The sequence below is a fragment of the Procambarus clarkii genome, chromosome 75 (assembly GCF_040958095.1).
Source record: "Procambarus clarkii isolate CNS0578487 chromosome 75, FALCON_Pclarkii_2.0, whole genome shotgun sequence".
Taxonomy (NCBI): Eukaryota; Metazoa; Arthropoda; class Malacostraca; order Decapoda; family Cambaridae; genus Procambarus; species Procambarus clarkii.
Window position 1 is genome coordinate 14,370,106 of NC_091224.1, and position 26,394 is coordinate 14,396,499.

The window sequence follows — 26,394 nt, forward strand, 5'->3', positions numbered from 1 at the left end:
ATCGAGTAGATTAATGTCACAAAAAAATTAGAAACCACGTGGATTTTTTTTTTACAGTAATCATGTTTTTCCTATCATATTTCTTCTGGCTAAGAACTTCCTCATCATTTCCTATGATGAGGTACCAGTACATGATCCATGCAACCTGTTCAAGAACGACGGAAAAATTACTGAATCTATTGTGGATTGTCAGACGACATTATATATGACTTTACTATATAAATATTCAATATATTAATATAAACTCAAAGTAATATAACTATATTATTCAACTGACAACTTGCATTGGAAAGTAGGTTGCATTGAAAAAACAAAACTAAAAGACATTTTGAGTCAGTGTTACTGTAAATATATTTGAAATCATACAAATATTACAATATACAAATTTATATAAATGTATATCCTGGATAGGCTACTACACCAGGTCTACACAGACTAATTTTAGAAAAATTGCATTGATTGTGCATTATTAAATAAATTACCAGATTTACCATACACCCGGTACTCTGAATATTCATACTACTTATCACAAACTGTTTGGGCCTGTGAGTCCTTTTCCACAAAAAGCTGCAGATTATGATGGGTTGTAGAAAATGGAAGCAGATCCTGGACTTTGCCATATGTTTATATGCTAAATAAATACATGTTTACATGTATATTTACTCAGATGTTTACAGGCTCTCCAGCAGCAAAGCAATGCCTTGGCCTCCACCAATGCAAGCCGACCCAATGCCATACTTGACTCCACGACGCCTGTGAAAAGGATCAAATTGTTCTCATTGGCAAAACATCTTAACATAATTGCAGGCAAATCTGTGAATTTAGATGTTATTAGATATCTAGAAGCTATAAAACTAAATGTATACTCCAAAATGAAAGTATAATCTTATGTATAAATGGTTATACATTAATAATAAGAGTTTACACAAAATTCCAGTACATTACTTACACAAGAGAAAGTCATAATACTGTAATAGCAAAACTTCTAACATATAGAACTGTCAATTGTCGATTCATAAAACTATAATAATGCTTCTAGAATCTAGATTATAACCCATAATATTAACTACTACTTCAATCATCGCCAAAGAAATATTTACTGGCAACTGGAAATCTGACACAAATGTATCTTAAAATGAATACTTTATCCATTACTGTACACTGCTCCAAACACTATCTGCAATTACCTGTTGTATGCAAATTGCCATAATTGATATTTTTCCATTTAATTTTAAAAAAAATTCTTGTGCGCACCAGGATGTAATACTTTTAAATGGCTGAACACCTCAAGGGTTAAAAAGAAACCTGCAAGACTGATCAATACTAGGAGATTAAGCACTCACTTCCTCCATAAGGAGTATAACAAGTCACCCCCTCTCAGTCTTGAAGTGGGAACTTGATCAAATCTCTAAAGTATACAGCTGATCACATCAGACTGTGAGCAGTGGCATCTAACAGGCTGGATGACCTGACCACCAACCAGGAGACCTGGTCAGAGACCGGCCACAAGAACTATGATGCTTGGAGCCACCTCAAGTAGGTAAGTAATTATCAAAAGAAGGCACAAGCTAGGAAGGCTAAGTAGTGGAGCCACCCCAAGGTAACCAAATATAACTCACCTCGCCTCCATTATGGCCTTCCCTTATAATACCACTGGTGGGCTCTTAAAATAACCACACTATTGTTACAGCTCATAACTTTGTTTCAGTCTCATACTGATCCAAGAAAGCAAATTTGTTAAATCCACATCAAGTAAGTAATTATCAAAAGAAGGCACCAAATCGGGAAGGCTATGTAGCACCATCAAATGTGCAGGATAATCAGAAGGCGCTAAATATCACCAAGGATGCCAAATCCACATTAAGAAAATGTTGCTCATACTAGCAGAATAACAAATAAGCAAGCAAGTAAGTAATTATCAAGGTAAGGTAATTAGCAATAGAAGGCACCAAACTGGGAATGCTACGTAGCACCATCAAACGTGCGGAATAATCAGAGGGCGCTAAATATCTCCAAGGAAGCCAATATGAGAAACGCATAAGGCGAACAATATCAAAAGTATCCAATTCACCAAGAATTCTATCGAACGAATAAGCAAATAAGGTACAGTATTTCCATATCTTTTTGTTAATATTTTTGAGTCTTCATTCTCTAATAGAACATACAGGCCAAGTAACTTAACAACTGTTTGTAAGATATAAATTATATAGATAAATATAATTACTATCAATTTTTTGATAGGGTTTACATTTTTTTTTTTAATTTTACAATAACTAAATAAACAACATGACACTAGGTAATATTGTAAGTGTTTCCACTGTATTGAATATCATCTGAAGTACAAGAAGTAGGTATATTCAAAGAATTTTATGTACTTTATTATAATAATAAAAAAAATTAAATTCATATCATTTTGTCTCTAAACTGATTTATGTTATTTTGTTAATTATTTCATTTTCGTTCTCTATCAACACCAAACAGATGCAGCTACCAGGCTCAAACTGTTCTGAAGGTCGTATGTCTAGATGGAGGTTACAGAAGGGAAGGGAACAATCAGGAGAAAGTGCCAAGCCATCACAACTATATAGCACTTGGAAGGGATGAGGATAAGTATTTGGGATGGGACGGGGGAAAGCAGCAGCAGTGCCCAACCACTTGGGCTGTCAGGGATTGAACACCAACCTGCATGAAGCAAAGACCATCCCTCTACCGTCCAGCCTAAGTGGTTGGTGGAATGTTACAGAATGTTTAAAAATTATTTAAAGCGACCATTGTTTGTCCATGAAGTAAGTAATTATCAAAAGAAGGCACCAAACCGGGAAGGCTATGTAGCACCATCAAATACGCAAAATAATCAGAGGGCGCTAAATATCACCAAGGATGCCAATACGAGAACAAAAACGCATAAGGCGAACGATATCAAAAGTATCCGAGTCACCAAGAATTCTATCGAGGGACAGGTGACCGCGAGGGGCGGTCAGAAAGCAAGACACACGCTCGCCCTGGAAGTCAGGACATTCAAGAAGGACATGCACGACCGTAAGAGGGACAATACAACTAGGACAATAAGGAGCAGGGCGGCGCTCCATCAAGTGACCATGGGTTAAGCGAGTATGGCCAATACGTAACCTCGCCAAAGCTGTTTCCCACCGCCGGTTACGGTGGAAGGAGGACTGCCACGAGGAAACACAACATTTAAGAGTACGTAGCTTGTTACCAGTAACAGACAACCAAGAAGCCTGCCAACGGGTAAGGACTGAGGAATGGATAACCGGGTAAAAGTCGGAATACGGAATGCCTTTACGAGAGATGGGACAAGAGCGGACAGCTTCCTTGGCGGCAGCATCCACACGTTCATTTAAAGACACACCAATATGGCTGGGAACCCAACAAAACTCAACCAACTTAAATTTACTGTGAACGAGAAACAGCCAATGCTGGATCTCGACAACTACTGGATGAACCGGGCTAAAGGACCCGAGAGCCATGAGGGCACTACGAGAGTCAACAACAACTACAAAGGAAGACTGACAACGAGAAAGCAGGAGACGAAGAGCATAGAGAATAGCATAAAGTTCCGCTGTAAAGATGCTAGTCTCCGGAGGCAAGCGACACATATAAGTGTGATCAGGAAAGACAACAGAGTAGCCAACACCGTCCGCTGACTTAGACCCATCGGTGAAGACAGAAATGGAGCGGGAGTGAGAAGAAAAGTGCTCGAGGAAAAGGCGTTTTAGAACCGTAGGAGGGGTAAAAGCTTTAGTGATACGGGTCAAGGATGCACAAAACCGCGGAAGAGGGACCCTCCACGGGGGCAAAGAAGGAACACGAGGAGAAACATCAGAAATACGAACGGAAAGAGAATCCTGCAGGCGAGATAACCGGACAGAAAGAGGGAGGTGGTGAAGAGGAACAGGAACCACAGGAGGGGTAAAAGTTAAAGCACGACAGAGGCGAGAGGAAGGATGTTGCAAGGACCGCGCAAGATAGCGAAGACAGTAGCGATCACGGCGGTCCTGGAGAGACAGGAAGCCAGTGCCAACATACAAGCTAAGGATGGGAGTCAAACGAAAGGCACCAGAACTGAGGCGCAACCCAGTGTGGTGCAAAGCATCAAGACGGCGAAGAGTAGAAGGAGAAGCAGACGAGTAAGCAGGGCAACCATAATCGAGCTTAGACAGGACGAGAGAGGAATGTAAAGCAAGGAGAGTGCGCCTATCTGCCCCCCCAAGAAGTATGGGACAAGACCCGAAGGAGGGTAAGGGCCTTAGAGCACTCAACACGGAGGTAAGAGACATGGGGAGACCAAGACAAACGAGTGTCAAGGAATAACCCCAAAAGCTTCGCGGAATCTTTGTATTCAAGGGGATGACCATAAAGTGACAAAGAGGGACGAAGAACAACCCGTTTCCGCGTAAAAGTCATGGCACAAGTCTTAGAAGCAGAGAACTTGAAGCCATGATCCGTGGCCCAAGACGACACGGCATCAATTGCAAGTTGAAGCCGGCGTTGAAGGAGAGGCGAATCATCACCCTGACAACAAAGGGTAAGATCATCGACATAGAGAGCGGAGAAGACACCAGAAGGAAGAGAGGAAAGAAGACCATTGAGGGCAACCAGAAAAAGAGTAGTACTCAGAACACTACCCTGGCTCACACCTTCGTATTGCTGAAAAGAGGGAGAGAGAGCGGTACCAAGGCGCACCCGAAAGGAACGACGAGAGAGGAAGCTGCGGAGAAAGAGAGGGAGATGACCACGAAGGCCAAAAGAATGAAGTTGAGATAGGATATGATAACGCCAAGTGGTGTCGTAAGCCTTTTCCAGGTCAAAAAGGACGGCAACAACGGAGGTCTTCCCAGCAAAAGCAGTACGAATATAGACCTCCAAGTTCACCAGGACATCTGTCGTGCTGCGGCACTTGCGGAAACCAAATTGAGAAGGGGAGAGGAGGTGATGGTGTTCCAGGAACCACATCAGACGAACGTTAACCATACGTTCAAAGAGTTTGCAGACACAACTTGTGAGAGCAATAGGGCGAAAGTCCTTAGGGTAAATACCCAGAGACCCCGGTTTGCGAACAGGGAGGACAACGGCATCGAGCCAGCCCTCAGGGACTGACGACGACTCCCAGATCCGATTATACAGACTCGGTAAATACTGAGACGTGCTCGGAGGGAGATGGCGAAGCATCTCATAATGAATACCATCGGAGCCCGCCGCCGTAGAACCGCAGAGGGCCAGGGCAGAACGAAGTTCAGAGAGAGAGAAGGGATCATTATAGGGAAGCTGAAGATGAGTGCAGAAATCTAAAGGACGAGACTCAAGGACAGGTTTACGAAGAAGGAAAGATTGGGGAAGATGAAGACCAGAGCTAACAGAAGAAAAGTGGGAACCCAGTTCGGAAGCGACCTGCAACGGGTCCGCCACAAGAGTATCATGGAGGCGAAGGACCGGTGAAACATCGGGAACGAACTTACCCGCTATCTTGCGGATACGCTTCCAGATCTGGGCCAGAGGGGTTTCGGACGTAATTGTTGAGACATAAGATGCCCAACATTCACGTTTAGCCGTACGGATGGCCCTACGGGCCACCGCACTCGCTTTCCGAAAGAAAAAAAAGAATCGGTCGTCTGCCTACGGCGGTGCCTCTTCCAGGCTGCACGCTTACAGCGGACAGCCCGAGCACAGTCCGCATTCCACCAGGGAACGCACTTCCGTGGACCCCGGGAGGAAGAGCGAGGAATAGAGCGGAGGGCAGCGTTGAAGACAGTGTCATGAAAAAGGAGGAGAGCGCGAGAGAGAGGCAGAAGGGAGAGGTCAGAGAGAGCAGCACTGAGGGAAAATAGGGTCCAGTCTGCCTTAGCAAACTGCCACCTAGGGAAAGAGAGGGAAGGGCGAAAAGAGAAAAAGGAAACAAGGATGGGGAAATGATCACTTCCATGGAGGTCATCAAGAACCTGCCACGTGAAATCTAAGTAAAGAGAAGAAGAGCAGAGAGAAAGATCAAGACAAGAAAGGGTGCGAGTTCGAGAGTCCAAATGAGTGGGCTCACCAGAATTCAGAAGAGACAGGGAAGAAGAGAGGAGAAACGGCTCAAGGAGGCGACCCCGGGGATTCGTCAGAACGTCACCCCAAAGAGAATGAAGACAATTGAAGTCACCCAGCAGGAGCACAGGCTCCGGCAAGGAGTCTAGGAGGTGTTTCAAATCAGGAAGAGAGAGCGGGACACTCGGGGGGAGATAAATGGAACAAACTGTGTACCATTTCCCCACAAAGATACGAGCAGCAGAACAATGGAGAGGCGAAGGAAAAAGCAAAGGAACAAAGGGAACATCGGCACGAATCAAGAGAGCAGAAGAATTAGAAGCCCCAGCAATGGCTGGAGGGGGGGGGGGGAGAGAAAGGAATAGCCACGAAAACGACCAGGACGAGCACCAAGCATTGGCTCCTGGAGACAGACACAAAGGGGCGAAAACCGCGAAATCAGAAGTTGGAGTTCGAGGAAATTGGCGTAATAACCTCGAACGTTCCATTGAAGAATGGACAACGACGAGAAGAGAAAGGACAAAAACAGAGAACAAGGAAGAAACAAAGGCGAAAGAGCAACAGAGCACGTTAAAGAATATCAGGGTCAAGATCAGGGTCAGCAAAGTCAGGGTTAGGGGGCATGGGTAAACTGAGCAAAGACGGAGGGAAGGAAACGGGAGAACAGATCAGAGGAGGGCGGGCGGGGTCCGGAGGAGGAAGAGGAGGAGACAACGGAGAGGGGCAGTCAAGGACAGCAGTAGGAAGAGGGGGAGTAGAAAGAGGGGAGCGCACCCCAGTAAGAGCAGCAACCGAAAGGGAAGCAGGGGCCAAAGAAACCTCCATAGCAGGAACAGGGTGCGTAATCACTGAAACGGGAGGGGAAGGAGCAACAGAGCAAGAAGTAGGAGCTGAGGAAGAAAGCGAAGCCTTCTTACCCGCCGGGGAAGAGGAAGGAGAGGAGCCAGGCTTACGCTTCTGACTTAAGAGACCGGTGTCCCAGCAACTACGTACTGGGCAACGGATTCCAGTGTCTCAACAGGAGAAGCCGAACGAGAGCACACACGACGGCCGTTAGGAGAGCGATGGACATCCGCCCGCACCGACAGGCGGTGGGGAGAGCCGATAGATGGAGGAAGAGGATGGGGAGGAGGATCGGAGGGGGACGAGGAAAAAGACACAGGAGACACGACAGACCGGGTAGAAGGAAGGGGAACCCCAGACAGAGGACCAGGAGGAGGATCCTTCGGGAGAGAACCCAAAGGAACAAAGGAGGGGGCAGTGGGCGCATCAGGGTCCAAGGCCTGGAAACGGTTGTGAGTCTGAGGAAGGCGGGAAGGACGAGGAGAGGAAGAGCGCAACACGCGAGCATAAGAGATATTAGCATAAGGCGGGAGCCGGCGAACCTGGCGTCTCGCCTCAGGAAAAGATAAACGCTCCCGGTGCTTCAAGTTGAGGACGGCTGCCTCAAGCTTGTAATGGACACACGCACGGGAGAAGGTAGGATGGGCCTCACCGCAGTTGAGGCAACGAGCCTGGGGAGAAGTGCACTCCGACTTAGAGTGACCTTCGCCACCACACAAAGGACAGAGAGAGACAGTCCCGGAGCAGCGGAGGGCACCATGCCCAAACCTCCAGCACTTGTTGCAGAGCCGAGGAGAAGGAATGTACTCCTGGACAGAGCACCTGGCACCAGCAAGAATGACAGAGGGTGGAAGGGTCCTACCATCAAAGGTAATCTTCACAACCCGGAGGGGTTGACGACGACTACCACGAGGGGGACGAGTAAACGTGTCCACCTGGAGAATAGAATGGCCCTGGGCAGCAAGGATATGTTGAATATCGTCGTGGCAGTCGCGCTGGTCCCGAACCCCGGTCGCAACATGGGGCGGGAGCAAAATAGTGCCAACACTGGCATTCAACTGAGCGTTCTTCGAGACCCGAACAGGGGTCTCGCCAAGGCAGGACAAGGCAGCCAAGTGGGAAGCAGCATCCGGAGGAGCAGCAACGATACGTGTACCGAGACGAGTGGGGTTTAAAGTAATGGAGGCATCCACGGAATCAACGAGATGTCGATGGAGGGAGAAATCGTCAGGAGGCGCAGAATCAAGAGGGAGGAGATCAAAATATTTGGCCCACGAAGCGGGACCAAACAAGGCTTGATAGGTAGCAGAACTGGAAGGAATCGAGCGAGGGCGGCCGTGACGAGGACGGCGGTGAGGACCCCCAGAGAGAGAGGGGTTAAAAGGCGCAGTAGTTACAACTAGAGAAGGAGCCGCGCCAGGGGACGAGGTAGTCACCACTGGGGGCTTGGGGCTCGACCCAACCACAGAGGAGGGAGGGGAGCCAGGGGAAGGAGTCAGAGAGGCCAAAGGAGGAGCAAGGTCGGGGCCCAACGCAGCGGAGGCTACAGAGCCCGGTCTTCCAATACGGACCGACCCGGGGGCTTGGTCGCCCACCCCACGAGCCTGAGAAGGTAAACCAGAAGCAGCCGAAACAGGGTTTATCATCATGACGAAAGAAGAATTCATTCACGAATGTGCCCCCACACCCACCACGGAGCCACAATTAGAGGCTGGACACCCAACAAGAAGCTATCGCCGATCTTGCCGGGGCCTCCTAGGGGTGCGTCGTGAGTATACGCCCCAAAAACGCCACCTTAAGAAACCGACAGTCCGTCGAGATCGGGTTCAGTGACGAAATGGGGATTGACAATAAAAGGTTCCCCTCGCTCTCGACGTCGGGTACTGCAGTTCTACGGGTGCAAGAGTATGCCTCCTCAAGCACCCGGGCGTCAAAATAGGAGGAGTCCAAGGGAAGAACCAGAACGAGCAAAAGGTCGGCAGGAAACGGCAAGCAGATAGGAGAAGAGGGGGGAGAAAAATGAAACAGAAGGAAAAGGAAAAGATGCCCAGCAGAATTGGAGAGGACGGCAGCAGGAGCACAAGGCTAGAAAAGGACAGAGGACTGCCCCAAGGAGCATCACACTCCGGCAGCCGCCCACGAAGCCCCCACACGGCGACAACGAGCTGAGCGGGGAGGGGGTGTTTGTCCATGAAGCAAGCATTCCTACTCATTGCACTAAAAAGGGTACAAACAGTTTGTAAAAATATAGACATTAATTACCACCAGCTTTACCAAATTTATAGTTTTGTATTAAATTGGAATAAGGAGCAAACCAACACTAGAAAGGTGTAACCAAGACTATAAAAGGGTGCAACCAAAATCAGAGACAATAAAGTCGAGAAGGGACCAACCAACTCTGAAGGGAGGTAAAACAGTGAGAAATGTTCAGCCCCCACCATTGAACGAGACAACAAGCACTGGAAGCGAACAGGCGAGGAACACTACAGGAAAGCTCACATGAAAGCCTATGGAAACTGAAATAAGTTAACTGTGTGTTTGCTAAACAGGACTATCTGGAAGTGCTTCTGCATGACAATTTCATAAAGAAATTTCTATCATGAAAAAATGTACTTGATTATAAGAAATAAATAGATTAAATTCCTGCATGGAATGACATTTTGTTTGAAGAACAGGAATTATTATCATGCACTGTATGTCATTTATTTTCAATCGCTTCATTTTGTTAAATGTAAAAATGTTAAATTACTGAATACAGTACCATTTCTCTTCATGAATAATAAAACTATGAAAATATTATGGAATTCAACTACACAATATATGTGTGCGCCAGTCAATAAGCAGAGACAGTAAGAGGATATTGACCATGCAGTAAGAGGATATTTGCTCCATGCAGTGATTCACTGGCCTGTAATTAAGGCCATTACCCTAAACTAAGCCACTCTTCTACTGAAATAGATGATCATGGAGGCAGGCTAACAGTGTTACACTAGCTAGCTCTGTGAAAATAAATACACCCAATATAAATTTAAGAATCACAATTGATTGTACGAAATCAACAATAGATGTTACGTTGACCAAACCACACACTAGAACATGAAGAGACGACGACATTTCGGTACATTCTGGATCATTATCAAGTTGATTGTGATGATGGACTTGATAATGTTCCAGGTCATGGCATGGACTTGATAATTGGTCCACATAATCGATTTAATGATGGACCAGGATGGACCAAAATGTCGCTGTCTCTTCATCTTCTAGTGTGTGGTTTGGTCAACATTCTTCAGCAAAGTTATTTGTGACTCATCCTCTGCAATAGATGTTACACCTACAACACGCACCTTATCTCATGAGTCACATGAGCAGTGATGCGTGAGCCCGAAGCTCCAAGTGGGTGACCCAGAGCAATAGCACCACCATTCATATTGAGAATGGCAGGGTCCAAGTCAAGCTCTCGTTGGCATGCAATAGTCTGGGGTGCAAATGCCTCATTGATCTGCAAAATATATATATTACCTCTTAATTTTAAACTGACAATGATGTTTAAGGTCCTGATGTCATATTTCAAGCATCATTTCAGCCACTCTAATCAAATATTATCATGAGAGTAAATTTTAAAACTTTTCCAAAAAACAATCCTGTGATTACTGACAGATTTTTCTTCCCTGTAACCTTCAATTTACCTCAACCATACCAATATCCTTCAACTCCAGCCCAGACACTTTGAGAAGCTTTCTTATAGCTGGTGCCGGGCCAATGCCCATGATGGAGGGATCGACACCTGCCACAGCGTAACCCACCACACGTGCCAAGGGCTTCAGACTGTGCTCCTTACAGGCCTCCTCTGAAGCCAGTATAACAGCTCCAGCACCATCACATATGCCCTGAAATGATAATTGTATTATGAATTTTAAAATATCAATCATAGTAGTGCATTTAAACATGTACTAAACTTACTCATTCAAAATTTCCATAACTAATAAAGTGAGACTTAAAAACACATTCAAGCATATGTAGCATTCACAAGTCAATTCAATATCTTTCTTTATTATGCATCCCATAACCATCCCGTGGGCTGTGGTGGAAAGGGTTACGGAGGCACATAATCGGTTCAGGAACTGAACCCTCTAGTTCATTTAGCTAAGCAAATGAATCTTTTGAAGCTTGTTACACATTTATTAATGTTATATATACATGTACATATATAAACAATCATTAACAGAAATACATATACACATCGATAATCTTTTTATAGCACAAATGATTCAACAAGAGGCTCACAAGTCACTATACAAGGCACTTTACATCTATGGTGAGTCACACAGTTACTAGTCTTGCTCCACACCCACCCAACTGGGCGGCAGCTTTACAGTCATGTGCAGGCTGCACCTACAGTAAGCAAATTTTGGATACTTCTCTAAGATTCCTGGCAGCACATCATTATGAATGAAGTACTGTACTTACACATTTCTTGGACTCCACTGATGGTGTTATCTTTGAATTCTGCAATTTTTTCCACATTCCATTATATAATGATGCAAAGTATGCAAATAGTTCTGCTGAAAGATTTTACATTTAGCCAAATCTACATCAGCAGATGTTACAAACTCCCAGAGGTACTTGTAGCCAAGCCTAAGCCTACCAGTGGTAACATCTAGAAGTCTGCTAACCTTACTGGATGACCCCATAGACGTGCAGTTCTTCCTGCATAATAGATGGATGGAGCAACTGGTGTGAATTTCACTTTGCCTCAAGTCTACAAGATTTTGTTGATGTTCCCGGAATATTAATGCCCTCAGGCTGCTCAAAAGCAGTCCACGATGGTAATCAATTCCCTCTTTATGAGCAAACATCTTGGCTAACTCATCAGTTCTGTCATGCATTCGGCAGAGCAGCCAATCTTGCTTTTACTGGCATAAGCCCCTACTGCCATACAGGGATGCAACCACAGGTCCCATGTGAAGCTTCACTTTAAACCAAACAAACTGCTGTCTGAAAGTTATGCTCAAGTACAGTACTGAGAAACTATGCAGTACACTCCTTCCTTTTACTATATTACCCATCTTTTTTTTTCCACCTCCAAAATAATGCATCCCACTCCATAAAAGTGGGAACAACAATTATATTAGTGTAACTTGCATTGTGTGCCATTGTGTGACAATTGTGTGCCATTGATAAAATGCACCAAAACTAAACATGAAAACCAACCACACCATTTGTTTTCTTTTCCATGGCCCCAGTGATTTAGTATTATGCTCTGCTACAAAAAAATAACAAATAAGACTTTAAGCACATTTGAACATTATGACTGGGTATAAAAATAAAGACGTCCAGTGGACAAAAAAACCAACATGCACAGAGGTGACAAATTTAATCTGATACAGAAAAAGTGGACAACAAAATACTATAAGTACCATACATTAAGTGCAACCAGAGTATACAGTGTCACTAAGCAGGAGGAGACTGTAAAAGAATCCTTCATAATACTATACATAATACTATATTTTGAATGAAGTCATATTCCAAAGAGGCTATTCAATTTGGAGACATGACACAAAAATTAGGAAGGGTGGGGGTGTGGCAGTGTTGGTGAAGAACACCTGAAGGTGTGTTAATAATTGACAACCCATGAGAAGGTGACATAATGACAATGCAGGTTTGAAATCAGGATGATAAACTGATAATTGTAAATGCCTACAGCCCACCAGCAAGTAACACATGGATAAAGGAGGAACTAGATGACAAATGAGAGGGCCTCATATTGGCATAAGAAAGAGTACAATACTGTAAAAGCAGATAACGATAAATCACGAATGTTGATACTAGGGGGACTTCGACTTGAAAACAATAGAGCAGGAGGCCTACAAAGCAATAACAGAGGACATTTTGGCAAGGAGATTTGTAAAGTCACTCTGAAGACATTTATGTATCAACACATTAAGCAGGCCATAAGAATGAGGGAAAGGAATGTACATTGACACTGGATTTAATATTCGCTAGGAAAGAGGAGATATTTGACATTCAGTACCTTCTTTCCATTAGGAAAGGATAACATGTACTATTGGAAATTAAATACACAATATGATATAAACTAGAAGAGAATGGGGAAACTGAAATAGTTGATAAACCTGATTTCAAGAGAGGACACTGGGAAACTTTAGTAAATTCTTTAATTTAATTGGAAAGACTTGTTGCTAAGCAAGGAAATAAATGCCAAACTGAGAGATATACAACGAAGGAACAAAAAAAAAATATTTCAAAACAGAAATGCAGAGATGGAAAACAGGATTGGTTCAACAGAAATTGTGAGTGTGCGGGAGAGGAAAAAGTCAAGAAAATGGGTACAATGTAGGAAGAGGCCACTCAAACACCCCAGTGGTACAAACAAGCAAGAAATATATACACAATATATACTACCCCTCTCCTCACAACAGTGAGGAGAGAGGCAGAAAGGAACTTTGAGAAAGAGGTAGCAGACAAATGTAAAATACGTAGATCCAGGCATTTTTTATAAATTCACTAAAAGCAAACTGCATGTAAAGGCTAAAATCCAAAGATTGAGAATAGGGAACAGATTTAAAAAGAATAAAAAAGAAATGAGCAAAACACTACATAAACAGTTCCTAGTATGTTTAGGCAAAATGAAGTTTTCAGAGAACCAGACACAATGCCAATGCCCGAGAACCCCCATAGAATACATAGGTGTGTCTCGAGACGAAGGGGGAAAAATTACTCAATAGGCTAGGATACATTAAAAGCAGTTGAACCAGATGGAGTTTCACCTAGGTGATGATGGAATGTGCAAATGAGCTGAGCATTCCACTTCGATTTATATTCCAGACATCTTTCTGCACAAGAACCTTAGCAGATATATGGCATAGTTCCAATCTACAAAAATGGTAGCAGAGAAAACCCTTTAAATTATAGACTCTATCATTAACAATGATACAAGTGAAAACAATGGTAGTGAAAACACTAGAAAAAATAGATAAAAACCAAACAGGTAGAACACCTGGAGAGTAATGACATAACAGACAGTATGGTTTTTGAACATGATGATCCTGTTTAACAAATCTATTTGGTTTTCATGATAAAGCCACAAAGATTCTACAGGAAGGAGATGGTTGGGTTGACTGTATCTGGCCCTAAAGAGAGCTTTTGACAGAGTCCCACACAAGAGGTTGTTTTGGAAACTGGAACATGCTGGAAAGGTATCAGGGAGACTGCTGACATGGATGAAAACTTTTCTGACTGACAGAAAGATGAGAGGTGGTAATCAGAAGCAATGTATCTTACTGGAGGAGTGGTACTAGCAGTGTCACAGGGCTCAGTTCTTGCACCACAAGAAACAAAATTTTACATGACAGTTGGAGAAAGTGAGACTAAATGCAAAATTAGTAAAATGAACAGTATAAGATACTGAGGGAAACAGACAAAATGGACAAAAAAAGTCTCTACCCAGTGAGGAACCACACACTGAGGGAACAAAGGTGAGTCAAAATAAAATAAAAAAAACACATGCAGTAACAGTGGTAAACATGCGAAACGAACTCAAGTCAAATATGGTAGAAGCAATTACGATTTACAGTTTTTACAGCATTTATGACACTGGTACTGTCAGACTTGAAGGTATGAATGCACAAGATGCAAAAGCTCAGTAGAGACAACTAGGTAAGTACTCTCATGTCACAGCAGCTGTCAGTCAAAATGCTTTAGTTCAGAAGGTACTGATTTGCTACCATGTTCAGGCCTTTACCCCCCCACACAACTGACACATGGCTGCAACACTAGCTAACCTTTACCCCACACACAACTGACACATGGCTGCAACACTAGCTAACCTTTACCCCACACACAACTGACACATGGCTGCAACACTAGCTAACCTTTACCCCACACACAACTGACACATAGCTACAACACTAGCTAGCCTTTACCCCACACACAACTGACACATGGCTGCAACACTAGCTAACCTTTACCCCACACACAACTGACACATAGCTACAACACTAGCTAGCCTTTACCCCACACACAACTGACACATGGCTACAACACTAGCTAACCTTTACCCCACACACAACTGACACATAGCTACAACACTAGCTAACCTTTACCCCACACACAACTGACACATAGCTACAACACTAGCTAACCTTTACCCCACACACAACTGACACATGGCTGCAACACTAGCTAACCTTTACCCCACACACAACTGACACATAGCTACAACACTAGCTAACCTTTACCCACACACACAACTGACACATGGCTACAACACTAGCTAACCTTTACCCCACACACAACTGACACATGGCTGCAACACTAGCTAGCCTTTACCCACACACACAACTGACACATGGCTGCAACACTAGCTAGCCTTTACCCACACACACAACTGACACATGGCTGCAACACTAGCTAGCCTTTACCCCCACACACAACTGACACATGGCTGCAACACTAGCTAGCCTTTACCCACACACAACTGACACATGGCTGCAACACTAGCTAACCTTTACCCCCACACACAACTGACACATGGCTGCAACACTAGCTAACCTTTACCCACACACAACTGACACATGGCTGCAACACTAGCTAACCTTTACCCACACACACAACTGACACATGGCTGCAACACTAGCTAACCTTTACCCCCACACACAACTGACACATGGCTGCAACACTAGCTAACCTTTACCCCCACACACAACTGACACATGGCTGCAACACTAGCTAACCTTTACCCCCACACACAACTGACACATGGCTGCAACACTAGCTAACCTTTACCCACACACACAACTGACACATGGCTGCAACACTAGCTAACCTTTACCCACACACACAACTGACACATGGCTGCAACACTAGCTAACCTTTACCCACACACACAACTGACACATGGCTACAACACTAGCTAACCTTTACCCACACACACAACTGACACATGGCTGCAACACTAGCTAACCTTTACCCACACACACAACTGACACATGGCTGCAACACTAGCTAACCTTTACCCCACACACAACTGACACATAGCTACAACACTAGCTAACCTTTACCCCACACACAACTGACACATGGCTACAACACTAGCTAACCTTTACCCCACACACAACTGACACATGGCTACAACACTAGCTAACCTTTACCCACACACACAACTGACACATGGCTGCAACACTAGCTAACCTTTACCCACACACACAACTGACACATGGCTGCAACACTAGCTAACCTTTACCCCCACACAACTGACACATGGCTGCAACACTAGCTAACCTTTACCCACACACACAACTGACACATGGCTGCAACACTAGCTAACCTTTACCCCCACACAACTGACACATGGCTGTAACACTAGCTAACCTTTACCCCACACACAACTGACACATGGCTGCAACACTAGCTAACCTTTACCCCACACACAACTGACACATGGCTGCAACACTAGCTAACCTTTACCCCCACACAACTGACACATGGCTGCAACACTAGCTAACCTTTACCCCACACACAACTGACACATGGCTGCAACACTAGCTAACCTTTACCCCACACACAACTGACACATGGCTGCAACACTAGCTAACCTTTACCCCACACACAACTGACACATGGCTGCAACACTAGCTAACCTTTACCCCACACACAACTGACACATGGCTGCAACACTAGCTAACCTTTACCCCACACACAACTGACACATGGCTGCAACACTAGCTAACCTTTACCCCACACACAACTGACACATGGCTGCAACACTAGCTAACCTTTACCCCACACACAACTGACACATAGCTACAACACTAGCTAGCCTTTACCCCACACACAACTGACACATGGCTGCAACACTAGCTAACCTTTACCCCACACACAACTGACACATGGCTGCAACACTAGCTAACCTTTACCCCACACACAACTGACACATGGCTGCAACACTAGCTAACCTTTACCCCACACACAACTGACACATGGCTGCAACACTAGCTAACCTTTACCCCACACACAACTGACACATGGCTGCAACACTAGCTAACCTTTACCCCACACACAACTGACGCATAGCTACAACACTAGCTAGCCTTTACCCCACACACAACTGACACATGGCTGCAACACTAGCTAACCTTTACCCCACACACAACTGACACATGGCTGCAACACTAGCTAACCTTTACCCCACACACAACTGACACATGGCTACAACACTAGCTAACCTGATAATCTGGCATATAAACAAATACAGTACTTCCAGGAAAGGTTGATAACTACCAACTTATCTTTCACACAAAATAATAAAACACACTCATTTAGGCATCAATTAATGCTTTAAAAATGAAATATAATCTTACACTAATAAATAGAAAAACAACTCAAATAGCATTTGGTAACAACTTACTGATGCAGTGCCTGCAGTCACGGTTCCGTTCTTCTTGAACACAGATGGCAGTTTAGCCAGACCCTCAGCGGTTGTCTGGGGCTTTGGGTGCTCGTCGAATGTCATGTTTTCAGGGCCCTTCTTCGTCTTTAAAGAGATTGGTGCCATTTCTGCATCAAAGTGCCCATTATCCTGACCTAGATACAAAAAAAGAAACATTATAAAAAAGTCCCTGAATTTTTATCATTCTACAATAGCTTTGCTGACAAATTAATCGGAATACTATATATAACTTCACGTTTCTTAAACTAACAACCTACCATTCTTCCAATTCAACTGGCTCTTGAGAGCAAATTCATCGGCATCTTGGCGAGTAATGTTGTATTTTTCAGCTAGGTTTTCAGCCGTCACACCCATGGGAGTCTTGCAATGGGCATCTGTCAGAGACGTCCAAAGAGTGTCCTGCAAGAAAACTAAAATTATATATCTTTGAAGATCCCGTACATACTGTATTATCTATGGCCATCAATCCTAGCTCTTGCACATTCAAGTTCAAAGCCAAAATATTTGTTAAACATTTAATATAATACTTTATATCATCAAATTTATAAACTCTACTATTCAAGGCTACATTCATAAATTATTTTATAGATTTGAACACAAATCAATAACCCTTTCAATGACATTCTAGCATTTAAATTTTCTAGGACAGTGTGACCATTGAGGTTAAGTTGATTAATAATATAAACAACCCATCTAGGTGTCAGAAAATAACACAAAACCTTCGATACATTATTTACACTATTTACGGGTCATAATTTTGTCTCGGCTTGCCCCTCAGCTGACACAGGCCTGCCATCATACAGCTAACTCACACCTCTATAGTGTGCACTGAATAAACTGTCTCAGGAAAATGCAAGTCTGTAGAGTATCAGTTTGTTGTAGCAACACTGGAGTGATACGACTGGTCAGCAGAGGTGCACAAATAACCAAAATTTTTTTAAAATCTATGAATCAAATAGATTCATAGCTAACACCGTAGCTGTCTGTTAAAATCAAAAGTGTGTCCTGAGTGATTAAACATTAAAACATATTTTGTGCTTTGTAGGGAGGTGTCCAATTCTTCTAAAGCCCATTCATGGTTTTATTCAAAGTTTCTAATTCAACATGGTGGGAATGTAAGGCATTTTGCCCTATTCCAAAACTGAGTAGCTATGAAAACTATGGAGTTCTGTATTTTAATCAGTGATAATTGCTTGGGATTGATCAGTTTAATCAGTAATAACTGAAGCTTGGGATTGGGATTGATTGGGATTGCAGAGTCCATTTATCTCAGTTTCATTTAGTAAACTCCGTAGGAATATGTGATATGATTATTATTATAAATAGTGTGTAACTAATTTGCTATGTCATTGTTAACAAACACCAAGATCACGAGAAGCATTATGTCTTAAGTCCCAACATCTACAATAAATATTAAGTATCAGTACCATAAATGAATTACCGTATCAGTCTTTTTACGACACTAAAGTATTGATACTGGGTAATAAGATGATGCATATTGGAACCAGTCTAAATAATGGATTTTGTCTCGGCTTGCCCCTCAGCTGACACAGGCCTGCCATCATACAGCTAACTCACACCTCTATAGTGTGCACTGAATAAACTGTCTCAGGAAAATGCAAGTCTGTAGAGTATCAGTTTGTTGTAGCAACACTGGAGTGATACGACTGGTCAGCAGAGGTGCACAAATAACCAAAATTTTTTTAAAATCTATGAATCAAATAGATTCATAGCTAACACCGTAGCTGTCTGTTAAAATCAAAAGTGTGTCCTGAGTGATTAAACATTAAAACATATTTTGTGCTTTGTAGGGAGGTGTCCAATTCTTCTAAAGCCCATTCATGGTTTTATTCAAAGTTTCTAATTCAACATGGTGGGAATGTAAGGCATTTTGCCCTATTCCAAAACTGAGTAGCTATGAAAACTATGGAGTTCTGTATTTTACCCTTATCCTCTAAAACATGATGGACTGTTTAACAAATTATGTAATAAAATTAATAAAATTTTAGTATACAAATAATAATGTTTACTCTCCCTTCTTTTAAAAAGAGTAGGGAAATGATTCAACAGGATAAGGAACACAAAAGTTTGGCACAGACCTCCATGGAAAGGTCAGTCCCCAGTCGAGTGCCAAAGCGAATGTTACGGACAGCATAAGGAGCCAAGGTCATGCTATCAGTGCCCCCTGTCAACACAATCTTGCTGTCTCCCATCAGGATATCCTGTATGGCAAGAGTGTCAACTGAATAAACATGCAAATTCAATCAGACACAGACAATAAAAATTCATCCTCTGAATAATAAATGGATCCAAAACATTCACACCACAAAATGGTGCAGAAGTTCATTATGTAATTTTAAGCAAAAAATACTCATTCGAATCATATAATCAAACAATTATAAGAAGCAATTAATACAAATAAAACTTAAAATTGATACTGTATTTCCAAAACTACCTATTCTTGCATTTCAGTTTAGCTTCAAAGTGTTTTCTTAATTATGGTAGCAATAGCTAAATAAAACAGAAAAATGTACATTAGGCATTATTATAAATTCTGTATCACTAAACACTGACAGTTTCCTAGATATAGATCACTAAACATTGACAATTTTCAAGATATAAATCGCTAAACAGTTCAAAAACTTACATGTGCTCCATTAATCACAGATTGAAAGCCAGAGCCGCAGAGTCTATTGACAGTAAGAGCAGGAGTGGCAATTGGTACCCCACACCGTAGGCCAACATGACGCGAGATATATATGGTATCCGAGTGTGCAGACTGCGAAAACAAAACATGGTAATAATCAAATGCTGTGCCTTGTAGTTACAGGTTTCTGAAAGAGTAATGAAAATCATCTTGCATGAAATAGTTATCAGAAGACCTTGAACTTAGTACTGTATACAGTATAACGAAGCTAAAAATATCTAATCAGCTTTATCTACCTCCCACACTTCACTTCCTCCATGTGCACCTCAAGAGCAAATGACATAAATCCAACAAAACTAGGTTTCCGAGCTCTTCATTTGTTGCCTAAAGTATGATTCCATTGGTGCAATAGAAACTAACATACCTAAACCTGGATTGTACTTGAAGGAAGTTTTGGAAGTTATTATCTTCTCCAAGCCTGGCCTAGGACCAGGTTTGACTTGTGAGAGCTTGGTGGAACAGGCTGTTGCTTGGGATGGCCCGCTAGCCCACATATCCACAACAGCCCGTTGATTCAGCACTTCTTGCAGAAAACTGTCCAGTTCTTTCTCAAAGAAGTTCACTTTTGTTCTGACAATATTTCTTATACTTGTTGGGAAGATATTGAACAACTGTGGATCTCTGATGTTCATACAGTGTTCTCTGATTGTGCTTATGGCACCTATACTCTTCAGTAGCTCTGTTCTGCATGCAATCAAGCAGACAAGGCAACATTTTGATACCGATATCACAAGGAACGTTTCAAACAGTTCCTGCAGTCAGTGGTACTAGGGACCTCTGGAGGCTACCTACCAGCTGGAATGACCTCTAGAAAATGTATTTAAAACAAACTCTAGACCCTTTTCTTTGGTATCACATGAGACTGCAAAGTAGTGCTCTAGCCTAACCACCGATCCTTGGCTACCACCAGATGGCTGCAACATATACACCACAGATTTTCCCTAGACAAGCCACACCACATTCTTCCTGACTGTCTTGGCAGACAGATACCAGATTCTAATTTAGCAACTTGTTTCATCCTATGAAATAAGTTTCTGGTGTGCAGGGGGCTCAAACATAATTTACATGCTTTCATATATGAGGTACACAAGTCTGTGTGTGTCCTTGTATTTTATGATCTGTTTACAGCCCGTGATGCTCATTAGTGGTTGCTCTTGGAAGTTTTAGTTCTTTTGTGGTCCTATGACAACTTGCATAAGAAAACGCACACCTAGTGTTTGTAACGAGCTTCTCCCACCTTATATTGTCATTTGGTTGACACAATTATGTTAAAGATGATTTAGAACTCACTTTGTCCAACAGGTTTGTTATCTTATAGTAGTTGAGGACAGTGAATGTCATGACCAGTTATGCATCTTGGTGATAAAGAAAAAGTGCCACGGTCCTTTAACAACTCTACATGGTGCAAAATGAACATGGACCCTATGCTGATACCTTTGTTTCTACTAAAAAACTTTAATACATAATTTTATGAGATACAGTAATTTGACTTTATTACATAAATATAAATTTTGGCAATGCACTATTTTATAAATATAAACTAGTATAATCAGCACCTGCAGCTTTATGAGTTTTCAGATGGGAATCTTACCCCTACAGTTCACCTTTATGTTCCCTGCATTCTTCTTGTTAGCTCAGGACTGGCTTTACTTCGTGTTTGCGACAAACATCATTATTAGGGGTGCTTCTCATTAAGCAAATTTATGAAACCTTAGATTCATATGCAGTTGTCTGGGTGGTCTCAGTTCTTGAATTTTTGCAAATTCCTGGTATGTTTCTTTCATACTGAGAAGCCTAAGGCCCTTCCTGTCTTGATCAATGTGTCTTCACTTCAGAAAAGGAAGGCACTGCTTGAGTTTCCATATACCTGTAGCAATTGGGTAACCATACCTTTGTCTCTAATGCCAATTGCTAAATGCTCATTTCCCATTCTTCTCCATTGGCTGCAGGTCTTCAGAAGTTTTGGGTCTCACTTCATTTAGCTCAAGAGAGAGTAAAAAAAACTTTCTATTGTGCACTGCCACACAAGGGTAGGGATGGGTTCTTAATTAACAGATGCAGCTTAAAATTAATATAAATAAAATTGTTCTTCATTCTTTAAAATGGACAAACAAATTTTGGATAAATTGTTAGGATGTCATCCAGTACACCAGATTCAATGAAATACTTACACAGTTGGTGGTACAATAGGCCAGGTCTAAAATCTTTTACGGTTTCACATCAACAATACTGTATAGTGTTCTAGTGAATGCATTAAAGGTTTATCACAGTTTACAATCTGAATATTCTGGTAGTGGCTCAACCTCACTAACCTGCCAGATGTGTCTATAGCCAAGGGGAATTCGCACAATGACTACATCACATTGCCTGGTCTGGTTATTGTGCTGACCATACAAATACAGTGACACCTCGGTTTACGAATGCTCCTCTATATGAACTTTTCGGGTTACGAGCCCAATTTTTTTGGAAAATTCGAATCGGGTTATGAACTTGGCCTCGGGAAACGAGTTTGTTGATACGCGTATGGTGTTACGGACCCGAGTCCAGCGTCGTAGCATGGAGCTGTGACGTCCACGCCATCTGTGAGTCGGCTCCCGAAACCCCCTCCAAATGGACGACGCCATCTAGTGAGGACGAGATATACCGGCCACGGGGGCTGGTTTCCCGCCTTGATCAGCTAGTAACGTAGCCGCTGCTGACCTCTGGTGAGGTGACGCTTAGACAGCAACGCCATCTATGGAGTGGATAGGTGGACGTTTGTGTCTAAGCCTGCAAGTGAGGTGCCCTAGAGTGTAACCAGTACTAATGACGTGTCTGATTACAGAGTCAACCTGGGACTGCTGAATCGGACGGTGGATCAGTCTACCCAAGGCAGCCGAAGTATCTCCACGCATTTGCTGCAGAAGCTGTGAGTCACCCCCCGGATGAACACTGTTGTGTTAGCCTGCCTGTGAGGTGGCAGAACCAGGGATTGTCGTACCCGGGGCTGACTGGTGGAGAAGACTAGCCACTGGGGTGTTGTGGTGAGGAGAGTGATCTGTGGAATCACACGAGGCTCCTGCCTAGGGCTCGCAACCCTAGTATCGGTCGTGGAGTGGCCTACGCAGCGTAGCTGATTGGAACCTGCCAGCTACAGGCTGGATTTGTGGTTGAAGGCCTCCACGACGGTGCACCCAGTGGGACTGTGATTTGGCTGGCCTGTGGCCGGGGTAGACTCGCCTAGAGAATCTAAGGATTCATCGTAAGGCCACAAAGAAGAGGACCAGGGCTACTCATCTTGAACACCGTGGAACATCCCGTGTCTTCGGAGGAAGACGAGTTATTGTAAATAATAAGTGTAGTAATAGCAACCCCGCGTGTGACTGTTTATATATTTATTTATGGTGGTGGAATAATTATATATTTAATTTAGTGCAGTTTTATCCCTTCCCCTTTAATTTTCTTGCGTTACGGAACTCACCCCTTGAAAGCCAGTACTAATTTGGGGCCGGATACCCAAACTCTAATAACATCAGAGAAAGAACCCAGTTGCGACCTAATAGGGCCGTAACATATGGGCCGACCTAGCCCATACAAATACCGTGGTGGTGCCGTGCCATGCCGTGGTGGCACGGCAATCGTGCCTCAGTTTACCAGTGGCTCCCGCCTAGTGACAATCGAGCCTGAATTCTTTGTAAAGAATTTCAGTGTTTTTCCGATTTTTGGGTATTTGAACATATAAGTAATTATTATATATCTTGCCATGAGTCCCAAGAAGGTCAGTGGTAAGGTTCAATCTAGAAAATAGTTGTGAGTAGAGGCAGTAGAGGATGTCCCTTCCTCATTAAGAAAATGTGTGAAGTATGGGAAGAACTGCAAAGATTTGTTGAAATTACGTCATGCCAGACAGAGCGGCACCAGCCGTGCTTCCAGCAGGCCTCAGTATTCTCACAGACCCAGAGTAGGTAGGACCTCGGCTGGCCAGTTATACACCTTGTTGCCTCACTCAATAAAACTACTGAAGTGTCTACTGTGTATAACTACATCCCCAGAAGGCAATGAATATATCTACAATAAGGTCGTTTGCCAATGTGGTGTTCCAACCACATTGGCAAATCACAAGGCCAAGGCCTTGGTAATCACAAGGCCTGTGTCTTATAAATCCACAAATTTATTACTATTTTAGTTCACATTACAGCAATACTAAACTTACCCCAATGACATTACCAATAACAACAGAGTCAATGAGTTCTGGTTTAACATTAGCAGCAGTTAAGGCTGCCTTAGCTGCTATTTCTTGCAAATCTGTTGGTGTATGTTTACTCAGCTTCCCACCAAAGGTGCCAAATGGTGTACGCTTGGCTCCCACTATGAAGATACCTGTGAGAAAAATTCAAGATCAGAAATAAAAAATCAACAACATGCTATGCTTTATTTTATCTTATTTAATTTTAAACAGTGAAGTGGAACCTCGGTTTCCAAATTTTTTGGTTCTCGAGCTCAATTTCTTAAAAAAATTTGACTTGGTACTCGAGGTTTGCCTTGGTGCTCGAGTTTGTTGATACTCGTATGGGCCGAACGAGCACGTGGGGCACTTCAGTTTACCAGTGTCTCCCGCCTAGTGATGACCGCACTTTAATTCTTTGTGAAGAATTTCATTGTTTTTGTGCTACTGTATTTTGACTTCTGAACATAAAAATTCTTATTATGTATATCTCATGCCAAGCCCCGAAATCATCTCAAGATAATCTCAAGATAGTGCCCCTGTTCACCTAGCAATATATGGGTAGCAGGGAGTTAGGCAACTGTTGTACAATTGCATCGTTGAGGTGGTCAGTAGTATAAAACGGCACGTACCATCGAGAGAAGACAGAGAGGTCATGACCTCTCCGTAGGGCGCAGTCGCACCTCCACAGATCTCCAGCATCAGCTATTGGTACTGGTAATGGCTCCAAAGGGCCATCACTTACGGGTTATTCATGCCCGTGCCACTTTTTGGGTGGCTCAATCTTCATCACTCAATCAATCAATCGACAGAAGACCTTGGTGAAGGACCTCGATACTAGCCTGAAGTACACACACATACCAAGGCTGCCTGTTTGCCCCCGGGACAAAACGAATTATTAAATTTAAGTTACAGTACTGTATACTGTGGTCCTGGCCTAGGAAGAGGCCTGACGGCTGAGTGAACAGCGCTTCGGAATCGCAGTCCTGAGGTTCCTGGGTTGATCCCCGGTGGAGGCAGAAACAAATGGGCAGTTTCTTTCACCCTGATGTCCCTGTCCACCTAGCAGTAAACAGGTACTTGGGAGTTAGACAGCTGCTACAGGCTGCTTCCTGGGGGTAAGAAAAAGGAGGCCTGGTCGAGGACCGGACCGCGGGGACGCTAAGCCCCGAAATCATCTAAAGATAATCATCTAAAAGTTGTTCTAGGACTACAGTAAACTCAAGTATACATACGCCGAGAATTAGGATACACCACATAGTGTTGTGTAGTGTATACACAACCCTGGGGCGTCACTGTCCCTCACCTCTAGTTACGGCAGCCATCTCGCTGAGACAGATGAGAGAAATTAGCAAGAAAGATTTCAGACAAAAATAATGACGCTGTTTCTCCTCCCGTCCTCAGCTGACCGGCGACTGCGTCCGAGTCCTCTCCCTCCGTCCTGTTATTGTCGTTACCTTGTCGTATCTCATCTTATCTTATTGGAATTGGTGAGTGATAAGTAAATAAAGTGTCGCAGATTAATGTATATGTTTCATTGATTTTCGCTTGTTAGTTCCAAGGAGGAGGTGTTTAGTTTGTCCAAGAGCCATTAACATATTCGGACATTGCCAAGTTCAACTATATTTTGTTATGCAAGTCAGTTAGTATAGAAGACGGTTCGCACACATATATTTTTTAGCATTTCGCACACAAAATCTGTACGTTTTGTAGGATACAACTTATTAGTCACTATAATTGTAATACCTAATTGTACAATATAATGCTAATAACAGCTAAAATATTCTACTTAGCAGGCATATACTTATTAAGTGAAGTTCAGTGATGTGACAGACAATTTGGGCTTCATAAGAACAACGCCGGCTACCGTAAACCAAACACATCTAAGTGTCCACAAACATGATCGAACGCACAAAACACTAGACCGTTGCCGGTTTTGAGTTAAACTATTATATTATATGACAATTATACTTGCATTTAACATTACGTATTAAATATAAACACCGAATATGTAATAATAATAAACAAAAGTGATATCAGAAGTAACACGCTCTTGTACTTGTGCGCTAGCTGCCGTTCACGGCTGCTCACTATTGCCTTCATTTACAGCACAAGTTTAACAACATCAGC

At 43.1% G+C, this 26,394-nt stretch overlaps 1 protein-coding gene across 1 annotated transcript; it reads right to left on the bottom strand.

Moving 5' to 3' along the window:
* Positions 1-326: 326 nt before the first annotated feature.
* Positions 327-25,727, bottom strand: yip2 (yippee interacting protein 2). Its single transcript, XM_045764253.2, has 9 exons — positions 25,571-25,727; positions 24,253-24,419; positions 20,001-20,132; positions 19,453-19,575; positions 17,611-17,752; positions 17,312-17,487; positions 10,575-10,775; positions 10,233-10,387; positions 327-753 (listed from the first exon to the last, which is right to left on the bottom strand). The coding sequence occupies exons 1-9, from the start codon at positions 25,587-25,589 to the stop codon at positions 672-674; spliced, it is 1,197 nt and encodes a 398-aa protein (XP_045620209.1). The 5' UTR covers positions 25,590-25,727; the 3' UTR covers positions 327-671.
* Positions 25,728-26,394: the final 667 nt, after the last annotated feature.

Bases quoted from the DNA above. Each gene is read 5' to 3' on its own strand.
- yip2 (XM_045764253.2), bottom strand. The intron at 20,133-24,252 runs GTAAGTTTAGTA...TTGTTTTCGCAG, and splicing joins TTATTGGTAATGTCATTGGG to TCTGCACACTCGGATACCAT. The intron at 17,753-19,452 runs GTCTGTGCCAAA...GTTTTCTTGCAG, and splicing joins GGACTGACCTTTCCATGGAG to GACACTCTTTGGACGTCTCT.